The sequence below is a fragment of the Neoarius graeffei genome, chromosome 22 (genome assembly GCF_027579695.1).
Source record: "Neoarius graeffei isolate fNeoGra1 chromosome 22, fNeoGra1.pri, whole genome shotgun sequence".
Lineage (NCBI taxonomy): Eukaryota > Metazoa > Chordata > Actinopteri > Siluriformes > Ariidae > Neoarius > Neoarius graeffei.
This window is the reverse complement of record NC_083590.1, coordinates 29,061,720-29,078,165: the sequence shown is the minus strand read 5'-3', so window position 1 is coordinate 29,078,165 and position 16,446 is coordinate 29,061,720. Positions and strand designations below refer to the sequence as shown.

The following is a 16,446-nucleotide window of genomic DNA, read 5'->3' as shown; positions in this document are numbered from 1 at the left end:
TGCTCATTTGGCTCACCCCTATGCCTCAACAATCCATAAAACTTTTCAAAACATAATTTTTAAAATAAGTTTGTGTTATAATGCAAAGACACATGGATATTTCCATTTCTTGCATTAAAAAGCAATTGTGGTTTACTTTATATGAAAATCTTTCAGGAACACCTGTGGGACACAAAATGCACCGAATTCAGAGAATAACCCAGATACGATATCTGATCGATATGTCATCTAACATGGTGGCTTATGTTCATCAAAGTTACATCCATTCAAATCTGGTCATAAAAAGAGCATACGCAAATTCCAGTGTAATTTTCCTCAGTCATCAGTTTCATCTTTGGCATATGTGCATGATGAAGCTCACTTCTGTTCAGAGTGCATGGAAGCTTAAGTGCTGTAAATGCAGCATCAGAGGTTCGGCGTAACACACCTGGAGTAAAGCGCTGTCTTCCCTCTTCAGCATATATACACTTACAGACACTTGGGATTGGCTAGTGTTGCTGTGATTGACAGGTAAGCAAATATAACACTCCTCCCACCCAGAGAGCATCACCAGTTTTGTTCTGTTAGCTCACAGTTATGAATGGCTGTGGCATTGTCTGGATTCAATCTCGATATGGTGATATGGTGAACACTTTTCTGTTGCGCCACTCAGAAATGTGTGGAAGATTTTTAGGATATGATAGAAATTTGGTACAGGATTCTCTCTCTCTCTCTGTGGCCCTCCTCATGTCTGAGGGGCAGCAATCTTGGGAGACACACACGCACTCCTCCAACCCTGCCTGCCCCGTGCCAAGGTAGAGCATGTGGCACCGGTCAGGCCCGTCCAGTCTTGAATGCCATCCATCCATCTCCTCCTAGGCTGACCTCTTGATCTAGTCTACTCCACTTGGCCCTCCAGGATAGTGCATGTTAGACCTCCAGCTCTTATTATGTGGCCAAAATAGGCTAGCTTACATTTGACAGTAGCAGGCAGGAGTTTCCTTTGGATGTTCACTTCCTGCAGAATTGACTCCATCCATCCATTATCTGTAGCCGCTTATCCTGTACAGGGTCTCAGACAAGCTGGAGCCTATCCCAGCTGACTATGGGCGAGAAGCAGGGTAACACCCTGGACAAGTTGCCAAATCATCACAGGGCTGACACATAGAGACAAACAACCATTCACACTCACATTCACACCTACAATCAATTTAGAGCCACCAATTAACCTAACCTGCATGTCTTTGGACTGTGGGGGAAACCAGAGCACCCAGAGGAAACCCACGCAGACACGGAGAGAACATGTAAACTCCACACAGAAAGGCCTTCGTCAGCTACTGGGCTTGAACCCAGGACCTTCTTCCTGTGAGGCAACAGTGCTAACCACTGCACCACCTACAGAATGGACTTTATGTTCTACCCAGCTAGCCCGTAAAATCCTGTGGTATCCAAACAACTCTAATGCCTCTATGTGCTTCATATCCTCTTTCCTGAAGGTCCAACTTTTGGCACCATAGGTTGCGATGGGCCAAATGAGTATTTCAGGAAGTTTGACCTTCAGAGATTTACTGGGGGTATGGGCTTTCCAGAGTTTGGCTAAAGCTTTGATGGCTGTTCTAGCTATGCCAAGCTGATGATGGATTTCCTTGCTGCAGTTAGCGTCCTGGTAGATATATGCCCCAAGGTACTTGAATGAGCTGACTTGCTCAAGTAGCACACCATTGCAGTAGATGTTGATCACTTCTACCTCTCGAGTCACTGCCATGGTCTTTGCTTTGGTGGCATTGATCTCGAGGGAATATTCTCTTGAGACTGTATCAACCTTGTCTATCAGTTGCTGCAGCTGTTCCAGTGATGTAGCAATCAGAACAATGTCATCCACATAACGAAGGTTGTTGATTGCGTGGCCATTAACCCGGACACCCACCCAGACTAGCTCATCAGCAGATTTCTCATTATCCCTTCACTGTAAAGATTGAAGCAAAGCGGTGACAGAAGGCACCCTTGCCGTACCCCTTTATTCATTCTGAATGGATCGGTGAGGGTTTGTTCCACCCTGACTGTTCCTTGCTGGTTTTCATATAGGCATTGAATGATGTTGACAGTGCCATTTCCTACACCCATATGGCGGAGTACTTCCCACAGCTTATAGTGGTTGATGAAGTCAAGAGATTTCTTATAGTCAATAAACACAAGGTATAATGGTTGGTTAAACTCCCGGTAGAGGATTGGTCAGAGCAATACAATCAGCAATGTGGGAGAGACTGAACACAGTGAACACATGTCTAATGCTGTGTTCACACTTATACCGGTACAAAAGTGGTGTAACTGTATCGATACAAAGTATACCGGTACAGTTTAGTGCATCTGTCCAAACTAGCAAGAAACATTTGCGGTTTTCTTTCACGGTAGTTGAAATGCGCGTGCGCAAAATGTTTCCGTGGTTACCGAGTAACTTCCTTCCAAGAATATATGGCATCCGTTATTTCGAGATCTCGAGAAAACAAAACAATTATTTCATGATCTCAGCTGGATCACTGTATCTCCGTCGGTAGAGACGAAGCCGGGCCAGTCTTCTGCGGAGGTGCTGCGGACTAATTTTGAAATTATCCCTTATTAAAAGACTTAATGCAATCTCTCCCTGTGTCAACCCCTGATCAAAATATTGCCTTATTAGGTGATCGATTATTCCAGACATTCTAATGACCAAAGTTGTGTCTATACTGAATGAGAAATAGCCCCAAAGTCAGCATATCACAAGTCTCTTGGCATACCTGAATGAACCATTTCTCAGCTGTTTACTCAAGATCATGAAATAATTGTTTTGTTTTCTCGAGATCACGGAATAATTGTTTTGTTTTCTCGAGATCTCAAAATAACGGTTTTGTTTTCTCGAGATCTCGAATTAGTTGTGTTGTTTTCTTGAGATCCTGAATTAATTATGTCGTTATCTCGGGATAACAAGGTGAATAAAAAAAAAGGATTATTTGAAGGGCCTCTCTCAGCTTCAGTATGGATGAAACAACGTGTGTGTGCTTTTTGTTGTCAATGTACAGTCTATATTTCTGGTGGTCATTTATTCAGTCGAATCGTATAAAACGCATGAGGCGGTTGAGAAAGAAACAAACGAATCTCTGTTCTTCACTATTTTATTCAGCGAAGACATCGATTGAGGTGTGTGACTTTGCGCATGCGCATTATATTTGTATCGATACAGAGCCGCTTCATCTGTCCACACTACAGCGAAGCGCTACAGTACCGATACTGTACCGGTACGAAACCCATACATTTGTGGGTTTCATACCGATACAGTTATACCGCTACAGTACCGGTATAGTTGCTAGTGTAGACAGGTGTTGCGGTACGAAAGTAGTTTCGTATCGGTACAAAATCCCTAGTGTGGACAGGGTATAAGAGTTGTGTTTAAGATACAGTATTCCTCCAGGATAAGAAATGTTTGCTCACTGTGCCTTTGGTTTATAGTCTCTTTCAAATTCTAATCCTGGATGATCTGACCCAGAAGGGGAATTGCTGACCAAATATTATTTTACTTCATCCTTTAGTAAAACACTACATGTCTGGTTCACATTTGGTCAGTGGTAATATAGGTACTTCAAAGTATGCCCATGGGTTTAACAGGGTCCAATTCCTTTCCCATATCGTATTTCCCACTTCCGGTCGGTGGGTGGGTGGGTGGATGGATGGATGGATGGATTGATTGATTTACTTTATTGACCCCAAGCTGGGAAATTGTTTTGTTACAGCAGCAAGTTATCAGACATGCAAAAAGAAAAAGGCACACTGTACAACATAAAATAGAATAAAAAAAAACAGATCCCAAGAACAAGCTGGCTATACAATATACAGATAAAAATGTGTATATATATATATATATATATATATATATATATATATATATATATATATATATGTGTGTGTGTGTGTGTGCCTATATCAGTAGTATTAGCCTTGCTAGCAAGCTAGGTAGTTGTTGAGAGGTTAGGTTCGCTAGCTAGCAAGCTAGGAAGTTGTGTTGACTGGAAATGAGGATTAGGTTAGTCAGCTAACAAAGCTAGTTAGCATTTGGTAACTCTGGCTACTAGCATGCACAAGGCAGGCGGGAGTTACACGAATTCAGAAGTTCGCTGACGTTAAGTGTGTTTGACGACGTTACCAAATGCTAACTAGCTTTATCAGTGCATGATGGACACACTATTTCCATATGTCTCAGATGAAAATTATCTGCACCCTATTATTGCTTCTCTGTTTTTTTCACAATTAATTTTTCTTTGTATTGTATAAAAACCTGTACACCACATTTCTTTCTATGCATTCAACTGGTCTTGTTTGGAAATACTAAGTTAAATGAACGACCAAATAGAATGCTGCTAGACAGGTTTAAATTTCCCTCTGACATGTAATTATACCGGGTATGTTTAAAATAAACTGCTGAGATAGCATCTATATCTGTCGTCATATTCATTTGCTTGCACTTTTTTTTTTGTCTCGCTGTCACTGAGACAACTTGTAGGTTCCAATGGGGGTGGAAGCCATGTTGTTATGTTCGGGAACATTTGCAGTGATAAATGAATGTGATAACAACTAGGAGAACATGCAGCCTCAATATATTTGGAACATACCACATTCAATTACTATTAGATGTTTATTTAAAGATTTGTCATATTTTAATTTGTTTATTATTGTCTTTTTTTAATTTGTTTGTTTTTAAGAGACTGTTTTGTCTTACATTGTATTGCAGTGAAAAACTGAGACACCTCTTGACAAAAGAAATAAAAATGGCAACCCTCAGGGCATGGAGAACTTTCTCATGTAAACATGGACATATCTTTGACCCTATGTTCTGGATGACAGAGCCAAAACAAATAATTACAGCCTGCACTGAATAGAGAGATCAATTACTAGGGTTATATGTCTTGAGTCAAGTTTTGGACACTGACATTTGTACTTGGACTTTTCTTGGGCACTGATCTCATTAAATATCATCATGGTCTTGAGCAAGAGTTTGTAAAATTACTGTTTGGATGTTGTTTCTTTTTTTTAATTAAAAGTAATTACATCTTTTAGAAAATCATGAGCCCAATGCACAAAAGAAATGAAGCCAACTAGTTGAAATAATGGTTTGGACTTGGCCTCACTGTCAGGATTTGATCTCAGCTTGTACTGGTTTTGGACTTGACAGTGGTGGTCATGACTACGGCTTTACCAATTACAGTACATGGTTGATGATTGAGAGCTATTCGAATTAGCTAATTCTATGCAATATTTGCAGAGCAGCAATTTCAAGGATAGTAAAGAACACTTTATATTAAACAAGATATCAATCACACTTTTTTTTAATTAAGCCAACCAGTCTTTGTTAAAGAGATGAGAGAGCTGTCTAAAAATCTAAAAATTAAGAAACGAATTAAAAAAAAATTGTTGCCAGGCAAAACAAATCTCGCCCGGCAGCACTTATTTTATACCTATATGTTGATAATGGTAATATTTCTCAATCATCAGCTGCCAGGTTATAGTCCTATGAAAATCCATGACCTTGAGTTTGACATTTCAAAGTCATTCAAGGTCAAAGGTCATGGCACCAAATGAAAATCCATATGGCACTTCCTATAAGTTGATAATGGCAAATATGTCTACCATCAACCCTTTTCAAGTTCTAGCCCTCTGAAAATCCATGACCTTGAATTTGACCTTTCCAGGTTACTCAAGGTCAAAGATCATGGTGCCAAATGAAAGGCCATATGGGAGTTCCTATATGCTTGTAATAGTAAACATTTGTCTATCTGCAACCGTTTTTGAGTTATAATGGAAAAGATGTTATTTTGACCGAAAGGTTGACCTTTCCGGTGACCTTGACCTTCACCTTAACCTGATTAGATTACCCCCAAAATTTAATCAGGTAATCTATGGACCATTGCCCACCTCCCCTGAAAATTTGAAGTCAATTGATGCAACCGTCTAGACGCTAGATTGTTTACAGGCAGACACACAAAAAATAAACAAACAAACAAACAAACCGCACTGATTGCAATACCTCACCCCGCTTACTCCATTGCGGGTGAGGTAAAAATAGCAGATCAGAACTTGCTCTTACTTCTTAGGAGGCACTTGGCCCACGTTGACACGAACACACATGACCTTGCGGGTCTGCATGCCCACAGAGCAGGAAGCTTCAGTGCCAGTGGTTCCAGCTCCACTGCGTGTGAGTGAGCCATTGGCAGCAGGAACAGATGTGTCCTCGATGCACTGGCCCCAGGTACCCGTCTGCCAGTGGTACACAGTGCAGGGGTGCTCGTTACAACTGCGCACTTCCTGCAGAGCACTGCCATTAGGGCACTGAACCCCACCTAACAAACACATCAAGAGTGCAAGTGCATTGCAATTTAAACAGGTTTGTATTTTATTAACACTTTGTATATCCTATAAATGAAGATTTAGAAAAAAACAAAGTGTACTAAAAAGTAAGGAAAAGAGCACGACGTTTCGGTGCCACTCAGACACCATTATCAAGCGAGTGTTCGTAAGCTAAGTCAATGGCAAAACATATAAATAGATTAGCATAATGCTAAACAATGATGAATGTGACTGTTTAAGGAAAGTGTTCCTACACCTGAATTACCCACAAACCTTAATTGACTATCCTATCAAAGGATTTGTCGATTCTCCACCCATCCATTATCTGTAACCACTTATCCTGTACAGGGTCACAGGCAAGCTGGATCCCATCCCACCCTGAACAAGTCGCCAAATCGTTGCAGGGCTAACACATAGAGACAAACAACCATTCACACCTACGGTCAATTTAGAGCCACCAATTAGCCTAACCTGCATGTCTTTGGACTGTGGGGGAAACTGGAGCACCCAGAGGAAACCCACACAGACACGGGGGAGAACATGCAAATTCCACACAGAAAGGCCCCCGTCGGCCACTGGGCTTGAACTCAGAACCTTCTTGCTGTGAGGTGACAGTACTAATGACTACACCACCATGCCGCTGAATTTGTCGATTCTAAATTTTGTAAACCTCCTGGTACACTAGAAGTTAAAGAGCCGGAAAACAACATCAGAATCACCATACCATTCAAGGACAAAATGTTCAACCAATGTCATCAGAAGGTGGTTACAGGACCTGAGTAACAAGAGAAATATTAGAATTCACCCGGTATTTGTGAGCCGCAAACTCAACGATGTGTTGAAGCTGCAAGAAGAAAAACCACCGATTATAAATCAGCAACAGGTGGTGTATAGTTTCAAATGTGACTCTTGTAATGAGTTAAGTTGGTTACACCTGTAGACACTTGCTTGAGCGTATCGAAGAGCATAAAGGCGTGTCTTCAAGCATCAGTAAACACTATAGAATGGCACACTATAGGACTGCACCTAAAGACGTGAACAAGAACTTTGTTGTCTTAAGGAAGTATCAGAGTAAATTCAACTTCTTCTTGTACAAAATGCTCTACATTAGAGAAAGAAGACTAACTCTCAATGTGCAACTGGACTCCATACAAGCCAGACTTTTTGTTTGGCATTATGCTAATCTATTTATATGTTTTGACATTGACTTTGCTTCCGAACACTTGCTTAATAATGGTGTCCAATGGCACTGAAACGTCGCGCTCTTCTCCTTAATTTTTAGTACACTTTGTATCTACTAATAGGGAAAAACAAATAACAGGAATAACACATCTCATCTCATTATCTCTAGCCGCTTTATCCTGTTCTACAGGGTCGCAGGCAAGCTGGAGCCTATCCCAGCTGACTACGGGCGAAAGGCGGGGTACACCCTGGACAAGTCGCCAGGTCATCACAGGGCTAGGAATAACACATTTCAAATCTTAATTAAAACAATAGCAGATGGTAGTCGTTAAGTGTACAAAAGAATCAAGACATTTGAACTTTTGAGTAGGAGTCACAGGGACAGAAAGAAAAACAAACAAATCAATAATTGAGGAAATATAACCAGATTGCTCCTGGAAAGCACTGATGATGAGAGAGAAGCTGAAATATTTTGGACATATCATGAAAAGATATGAATCACTGGAGAAGGATTACATGATAGGGAAAACTGAAAACAAGAGGAGATGAGGAAGACATAAGCAGAGATGGATAGATAGCATTACTGGAGCAATGAACATGAATCTGAAGGAGCTCAGAGAGGCAGTGCTCGATAGAAGAAACTGGCATGCTAAAGTCCATGAGGTCACGAAGAGTTGGACGAAATGACTGAACAACAAAAGACATTAAGACACTATGATAATGTTAGGATCATCATGCATGTGTCAGCATATACTTTTTTAATGATGTGGAAATGATGTGTGAACAGTGTGAATGTACGCCTCAACAGTGACTTGAATACTTTACAAGCAGTTACTTATAATAATATAATTAGATTTCTGGACGGGGCGGCACGGTGGTGTAGTGGTTAGCGCTGTCGCCTCACAGCAAGAAGGTCCTGGGTTCGAGCCCCGGGGCCGGCGAGGGCCTTTCTGTGTGGAGTTTGCATGTTCTCCCCGTGTCCGCGTGGGTTTCCTCCGGGTACTCCGGTTTCCCCCACAGTCCAAAGACATGCAGGTTAGGTTAACTGGTGACTCTAAATTGACTGTAGGTGTGAATGTGAGTGTGAATGGTTGTCTGTGTCTATGTGTCAGCCCTGTGATGACCTGGCGACTTGTCCAGGGTGTACCCCGCCTTTCGCCCATAGTCAGCTGGGATAGGCTCCAGCTTGCCTGCGACCCTGTAGAAGGATAAAGCGGCTAGAGATAATGAGATGAGATGAGATGAGATTTCTGGACGCTACCATAGCCTATGTGTAAAGCCACAAATGCCATATTTAGTAGAGGGATTTTAATGCGGACTTTCATGTACATTATCATCCTGATACCAATTTAAAAAGTGCATTCATCCATCCATTATCTGTAGCCACTTATCCTGTACAGGGTCGCAGGCAAGCTGGAGCCTATCCCAGCTGACTATGGGCAAGAAGTGGGGTACACCCTGGACAAGTATCGCAGGACTGCACATCGACACAGACAACCATTCACACCTATGATCAATTTAGAGCCACCAATTAACCTAACCTGCATGTCTTTGGACTGTGGGGGAAACAGGAACACCCAGAGGAAACCCAAGCAGACACGGGGAGAACATACAAACTCCACACAGAAAGGCCCTTGTTGGCCACTGGGCTCAAACCCAGGACCTTCTTGCTGTGAGGCAACAGTGCTAACCACTACACCACCGTACCACCCACAGAATGGACTCATTAGTTCTATGTTCTACCCAGCTAGTCCGTAAACTCCTGTGGTATCCAACCAACTGAAATGCCTTGATGTGCTTCATATCCTCTTTCCTGAAGCTCCAACTTTCGGCACCATAGGTTGCAATGGGCTAAACAAGTGTTTCAAGAAGTTTGACCTTCAGGGATTTACTGAGGGTGCAGTCTTTCCAGAGTTTGGCTAAAGTTTTGATGGTTGTTCTAGCTATGCCAAGCTGATGATGGATTTCCTTGCTGCAGTTAGCATCCTGGTAGATATACGACCCAAGGTACTTGAACGAGCTGACTTGCTCAAGTAGCGCACCATTGCAGTAGATGTTGATCACTTCTACCTCTTGCATCGCTGCTCTGGTCTTCATTTTGGCAGCACTGATCTTGAGGGAATATTCTCTTGAGAGTATATCAACTTTGTCTACCAGTTGCTGCAGCTGTTCTGGTGATGTAGCAATCAGAACAATGTCAAACCCACGCAGACATGAGGAGAACATGCAAACTCCATGTGGACAGAAAGGCCCTCGTCGGCCACTGGGCTCGAACCCAGGACCTTCTTGCTGTGAGGCTACAGTGCTAACCACTGCACCACCGGGCTGCCTAATTTTCACTAATGATTAATAATAATAATAATAATAATAATAATGCCTTATAGGGAGCCTAAAGGTTAGAGAAGCAGCTTTGGGACCAAAACGTTGCTGGTTCGATTCCCGGGACCAGCAGGAATGTGGCTGAAGTGCCCATGATCAAGGCACCGAATCCCCAGCTGCTGTGGGCATGTCAGGGTCCTGTTGTACATCGCTCTGGATAAGAGCATCTGCTCAATGCCTGTAATGTAATATCTTGGCTGTTATTGTAGCAGAACACAAAGTGCACTTCTTCATATGAGATGATGCAACTGATGACTCATATTGCACTGGAATGATGCCACCAGATCTTATACTTAACTGTGAGATTTACTGAAAGGCACTTTTAATGAGTTCAGACCCGACTGGGTTAAAATAGCACCAAGCTGATTATCTCACTGAGCCTTAGCATAAAAAAATAACCCTGCAATTTTGCTCTGAGCATTAACTTCTGGTAAGTGTCCTTTAATTTTCATACAGCCACCAGAATGATCTGTTACTTTGTTCTTTATCCAATTTTCTTCAAGACAATGAGAGTGGAAAATCCTAGCACATGGATCTAATGACTCAAATGTGAAACATAAAGCCTTTTTCGCATTCTTTTAGCTTCAACCCACTGAACATTTTTCAGCTGTTATGATGACTAGCAGGATTAGCACTTGTGTCTTTCCCTTTGATGGGTTTTATATGAGATTGGGCTGGCTATTGAGAAAATAAGCTCGCCAAAGCAAGATACAAAGAGAAAATTGACTGCAGGAAGGAGCCAGATGGGCTATGGGTGACTCCTGACTGCTATTGGTGGTCATTAGTCTCCCAATCAAAGCACCCCCAATGAGAGGTCAGCCATTAACCCTGCAGTAAGGACTGACCGCAAAACAATCAATGATGGAGAGAGGAAAAGAATGGACAAACTGCACGTTAAGACGTTCTTGTTCTTCAAGAGCTATTGGAAATACTGAATAATTGACTTTTCTTCACAGTGTAGGATAAGGTCTGTCTGCAGGTTGTTTATAAAGAGGTTTTTGACCATTATCGCATCACTCATGAGATGTGTTAAAATCCCCTGCCAATGCATGTTAGGATGCCTACACATCATCTTTACAGTTACAAATCATTACCTTTGAAGCAGCTCAGTGCTTTAAAAAAAAAAAAGACATGTTCTTTCTCTTAAGGATTAGACTTGCTCTCCACCTGCTCACCTGCTTGTTTTTGGATGAATCCTAATCCTTTATGTCATAGCAAAAGTATGCGTTTTATAACTCGGGATAATACTCGACCATGCGCTTTATTCCATTTATAGTTGTTTAAAAAAAAAAGTGCTACTTAACTACTCTTTCGCCATTGAGCTACAGGGACATTGTCATAAGCTTCATGCTGACACACAGCACATCTTCATCCTGCCTCAAAGAGCCAAATGGCTCAACTTCACAATTTCACACTGCACTCAGTTCACAACTGGGTTGTCAGACACTTGTCATCTATTTTACATACTGTGAGCCAAAGTGTTTGAGGACTAATCAAACATGCAATACAGCATGCAACACAATTTTAAGCAAACACCTCACGATGCACGTGTAACCACATATCCATAATTCATAAAGGAGCTCCCCTTCATACTTGTATTAAATATGCTCCTCCTGCCTGGGACATGTTCTGGGCTGCCAGTGACAGTCTAGTGGAGACACTTGCACAGCCATTAGCTATGATATGAAACGAAGCTCGGTTGATTTGCTCCCAGACACCAGTGCGAGCCCGACTCCCTCAAATAGCATATTTATGGAAATGGAATCCTGGACAGTGAGTGGCAGCTCAGAGGGACAGGGTTTCACCCAGAGGCACTCGTTTCACCGTCACTCCATTACGAATCACTCGGTGCCCCAGTCTGGGCCACATGAGGCTTGAATCGCTTAACACTCCAGGATACTCATTACCTCAGCTGGCTGAGGTTTTTATACGTCTGCTTGAATGATATAGTGCTAACCAAGCAAACTGGGGGATGGGAGCACTGCTAGATTTTCAGACATCTACACATGTCTATTTAGACATGTGTATGGGTTTAAATCTGTGTCAGCAGGGAACAAACACATGCAGGTTTCTAGAATGGAAGGTGGTGATGATACTACTATTACTACTACTACTACTAATAATAATAATAATAATAATAATAATAATTTGTGCAAAGGTTTACATCCCCCATGGTTTCTAGATGAAAAAATACACATCTTTCTCTCTCTCTTTCAACAGAGAAATAGCTTGAACTGAAACAAAAACCGCTGGCACAGTGGTGTAGTGGTGAGCACTGTCGCCTCACAGCAAGAAGGTTCTGGGTTTGAGCCCAGTGGCCGATGAGGGCCTTTCTGTGCAGAGTTTGCATGTTCTCCCCGTGTCCGCGTGGGTTTCCTCCGGGTACTCCGGTTTCCTCCACAGTCCAAAGACATGCAGGTTAGGTTAACTGGTGACTCTAAATTGACCGTAGGTGTGAATGTGAGTGTGAATGGTTGTCTGTGTCCATTGCCGCTTTTCCACTACAAACGCGGCTGAGCCGTGCCGTGCCGAGTCGAGCTGAGTCGGGCTGAGCGGGGCTGTTGGAGTTGCATTTCGACTACAACCGCGCTGAACCGTGCTGGCTGGAAGTGGGTGGACACATTGGGTGGAGTTAGCGAAAGTGGGTGGACGTCATGTGATGTCGTTAAGCAGCGCAAACAGTGACATCAGTGACAGTGGCGGAACAAGTCAGAGCCGGGCCGGGGGCGGGGCAAATGACCGGGCCCTTTATTAAAGCTTATCATAACATCATTTTAGGCTACAAAATGTCCGCAACTGCGGTGTTTACCAATTTCAACACTACCGGGTGCAACTATGTTATTTAGTACATCAAGTCCTTCAAACGAACATGTAACTCAGAAACAAAAAACATTAGGATACTGTACATGGCTCATAATAAAACATCAATAGCCTACTGCGCGCATTATTTGAAGGGCATACGGCGAGCCTTGCGCTCCGCGAACTCGTCCACGATGCTCTGTATGTCACTGATTCAGTGAGCTTTTAAGCGGTAGTCTCACGACCCGAATAGTAAACAATAAACATGGAGGACATGGAGTCGTTAGTGTTGCTGGTCTTGGTGCTGTGGCTTGACAACGGCAACAGATACTGGCAAGAGCGTATAGATGAGGTGAGGCGCATAAGGCTTCAGAAATTCTCGTAATTCGTAATTCTTCTTCTTCCGGGTTTGCGGTGTTTACAGATCCCAGCGCGCTCGCGGGGCGTGTGTGGGCATGTGAGGACACTCCTCCTCACCAATCAGTGCACAGGGGAGTGTCTGCTCACGCCCCCAGCCTCAGTCAGCAAGGTTTGGCTCGCTTCAGCCCTACCCCAAAACGGTGCGAGTTTTAGGGGCTAAGCAGGGCTGAAACGAGCTGAGTCGTGCTGGTTTTTGGTAGTCGAAACGCGAGCCGTGTCGGGCTGAAGTGAGCTGAAGCGAGCTGAAGTGAGCTGAAAAAGGGTAGTGGAAAAGGGCCATATGTGTCAGCCCTGTGATGATCTGGCGACTTGTCCAGGGTGTACCCAGCCTTTTGCCCGTAGTCAGCTGGGATTGGCTCCAGCTTGCCTGCGACCCTGCACAGGATAAGTGGCTACAGATAATGGATGGATGGATTATTATTATTGACATTTTAAATAAACTGAAAGTAAGTCAATAAATATTTTATTTAATTGTTTGTTAGCTCATGTATCTACTAATAGATATTATTTTATTTGGCCTTCTCCATACAATATGACCAGAACCTTATCTCTCTCATATACAGAAGGGTGTCAAATAAACTGGCGTGGGTTTCCCAAAAGCATCGTAGCACAAAGATCATCATTAAATGGTAGAGCGAGCATCACAATGAACACTCTCTCCCCTAGTTAAGATGTTCTGAAGGCCAATTTATGCTGACAACCCAGTCCTTGCAGATGGCGTCACAGATGGCGTCTGCGAAGCCCCCCCCCTTCGCAGACGCTCTGCGCGCACCTCCCAAAAATTGTGACCACCGCAGACAGCCTCGCAGACAAGAGGGCTCTGATTGGTCCACTCTACATCCGCTGTACACGCACTTCCGCTTCCCTACTTTCCCGGTTTGGTTTGTTTTCACGACCACCATTTTTAAAAACACGGGCGAAGATGGAGCAGCACGAAGAGCGGTTGATCGAGGAAGTGAGGAAGTACGTACATCTATACGACTCCAGTTCTAGTCATTATAAGTAACCGGAGGATAAACACTCCACTAACCACACCCACCAACTACTCCTAGCGATTTCGCGACTTCGTGCCCCCTTGCGTTGTGGCGGTGAATAACATCGCGCACTCCTATTACTCCCCGCTCAACGATAAATTACAACTGTTTGCAATAAGCTATCTGCGAAAGCTTTGTCGCAAGAGCATGCAGAGGCCCTTAGTGTTAAGAGGCTTTTGGGAAACCCACCCGTTAAGCTGTAGGAGGCATTTTCTTGACATGGTTTGTGTCCACTTGTCCCTTAGAGACAAGCCTCACTGCAAATCAATAGGCAAAAATTTATCTCCCGATGGGTGTGGAATCTTCCAGAATATCCCCTCCCCCATCCACAGGGTATGAGGATGAAAGAAAGTGATGCAAATCATATGCTTTGACCTTCATATTTACCAGATCTCAACCCAATTTGACACTTATTGGAGAATATCTTCTCGAAAAACAGTGTTCATGACTCCAGCACAGTTCGAGAGACTTGTAGAATCTCTTCCAAAGAGCACTAAAGCTGTTCTGGTGGCCTGAAGTGGCCCAACACTAGAATTGAAAATAAGGGTTGAACAGAAAGAAAGAGGAAACAAATAGCAGAATTACTCAAAGTGACACCCACCATCTCCAGCGTTGTAGGCCAATATGGAGCGTGATCTCGTCTGCTTGCCCTCTGTGTTTTTTCCAGAGCAAGTGTGTGAGCAGAGCGACCAGGATGTCCAGGAGCTGAGCACGCAATCCTTCGGGCATGGCACTTCACACAGCGCAGGCATGGGCAGGATGGCATCGCGACACATTTGTCTATCCACAAATTCACCTGAGCAAACAAACACAATGCCATGATCAGGAACTAATTAAAACATTCACACTAATGAGTATCTGATACAGTATTAAAAATGTGACATTAATATTATTACACAGTGTAAAGATCGACGCTTCTTTCTTATTGAATTCCTAGAAGATGCCTTCTTTCACAAGGATAGCTCGTACACAAAGACTACGTTCTCACTTAAAATCTGCATATTTATGAAATCTACTGTCCCTCCCCAAACACCCCACACACACACACATACACACACAGAGAATCCAACATCCCTCATGCATTATATATCATTAATGTGTAGCCCTGAGCAGTTGAAAAGTCCAATAGTACATGGTTTAGGTTCAACTGAAGTTCATGCATACATGAATTTTACATTATCTGATTCCTCATCTTGGACTGCTGCCAGTTGGATGAGGCAGATGTTCATGCTGGAGACTTGACAACCCCAAGTTGTGTGAAAACATGAATGAATAAGTCTTTTGAAGGCAACTTAAGCACCTGCATTGCCAATGATCTCCGGTGAATTAGCTCTTAACATAACTGACCTTCAAACTTATACAGCGATCAAACAGGGGAAAAAAGGCATGTGATGCTGATTTCACTGGCTAGTACAATTTTTTTTTTTTTATCTTGATCTAAAGTCTTTATTTTTCCTGATAACTTAAAACAAGCTACACCAGCCGATTTTGAATAGTAAAAAAAAAAAACAATATGATTGGTGGTGAAATCAGCTCCAATGTGTAACAGTTAGAGGTCATCACAGAGCTTATTTTGGGAACTACCCCCACTGTGACTCTACAATGGCCCCTCTATCGATTTGTGACACTCCACCCTGCTTTTCTTCATCCCGCATCACTAAAAAAGCCCAAAGTGACAGAAAAGCCAGTGAGTCAGATGACACACCAGGACCCTGTGGGACATAACAGATCCATTCTCATCAGCAGCAGAGAACAGGGATCGATAAAAAGCCCAGGAGGCAAGAAACGAGGGAACGAGGGAAAGGATGTAGGAGAGTGGAGTATGGGACACAGTGAGCTCTCATCACATCTCATATACAGATACATGTCCATGTGGAATGTTTCACGTCAGGAAAAAAAATCGTCACACCTCCTGTTTGACATTAATTTTCTTAAAGGCAGGGTTTTTTTTCTTTCAGGAAGCATATACAGAATAGAATCATCTCATCTCATTATCTCTAGCCGCTTTATCCTGTTCTACAGGGTCGCAGGCAAGCTGGAGCCTATCCCAGCTGACTACGGGCGAAAGGCGAGGTACACCCTGGACAAGTCGCCAGGTCATCACAGGGCTGACACATAGACACAGACAACCATTCACACTCACATTCACACCTACGGTCAATTTAGAGTCACCAGTTAACCTAACCTGCATGTCTTTGGACTGTGGGGGAAACCGGAGCACCCGGAGGAAACCCACGCGGACATGGGGAGAACATGCAAACTCCACACAGAAAGGCCCTCG

The 16,446-nt window shown here is 43.1% G+C and overlaps 1 protein-coding gene across 1 annotated transcript in view; it reads right to left on the bottom strand.

Annotated features, from left to right (window-relative positions):
- The window catches only part of thsd7aa (thrombospondin, type I, domain containing 7Aa), a 292,211-nt gene that overhangs the window by 97,699 nt on the left and 178,066 nt on the right, over window positions 1–16,446 (bottom strand). Inside the window, exons 7-8 of the mRNA XM_060904722.1 lie at window positions 14,767–14,961; window positions 6,092–6,344 (exon numbers count right to left, since the gene is read on the bottom strand). Of these exons, the coding sequence (XP_060760705.1) occupies window positions 6,092–6,344; window positions 14,767–14,961 (448 nt within the window). The remainder of the gene's footprint in view (window positions 1–6,091; window positions 6,345–14,766; window positions 14,962–16,446) is intronic.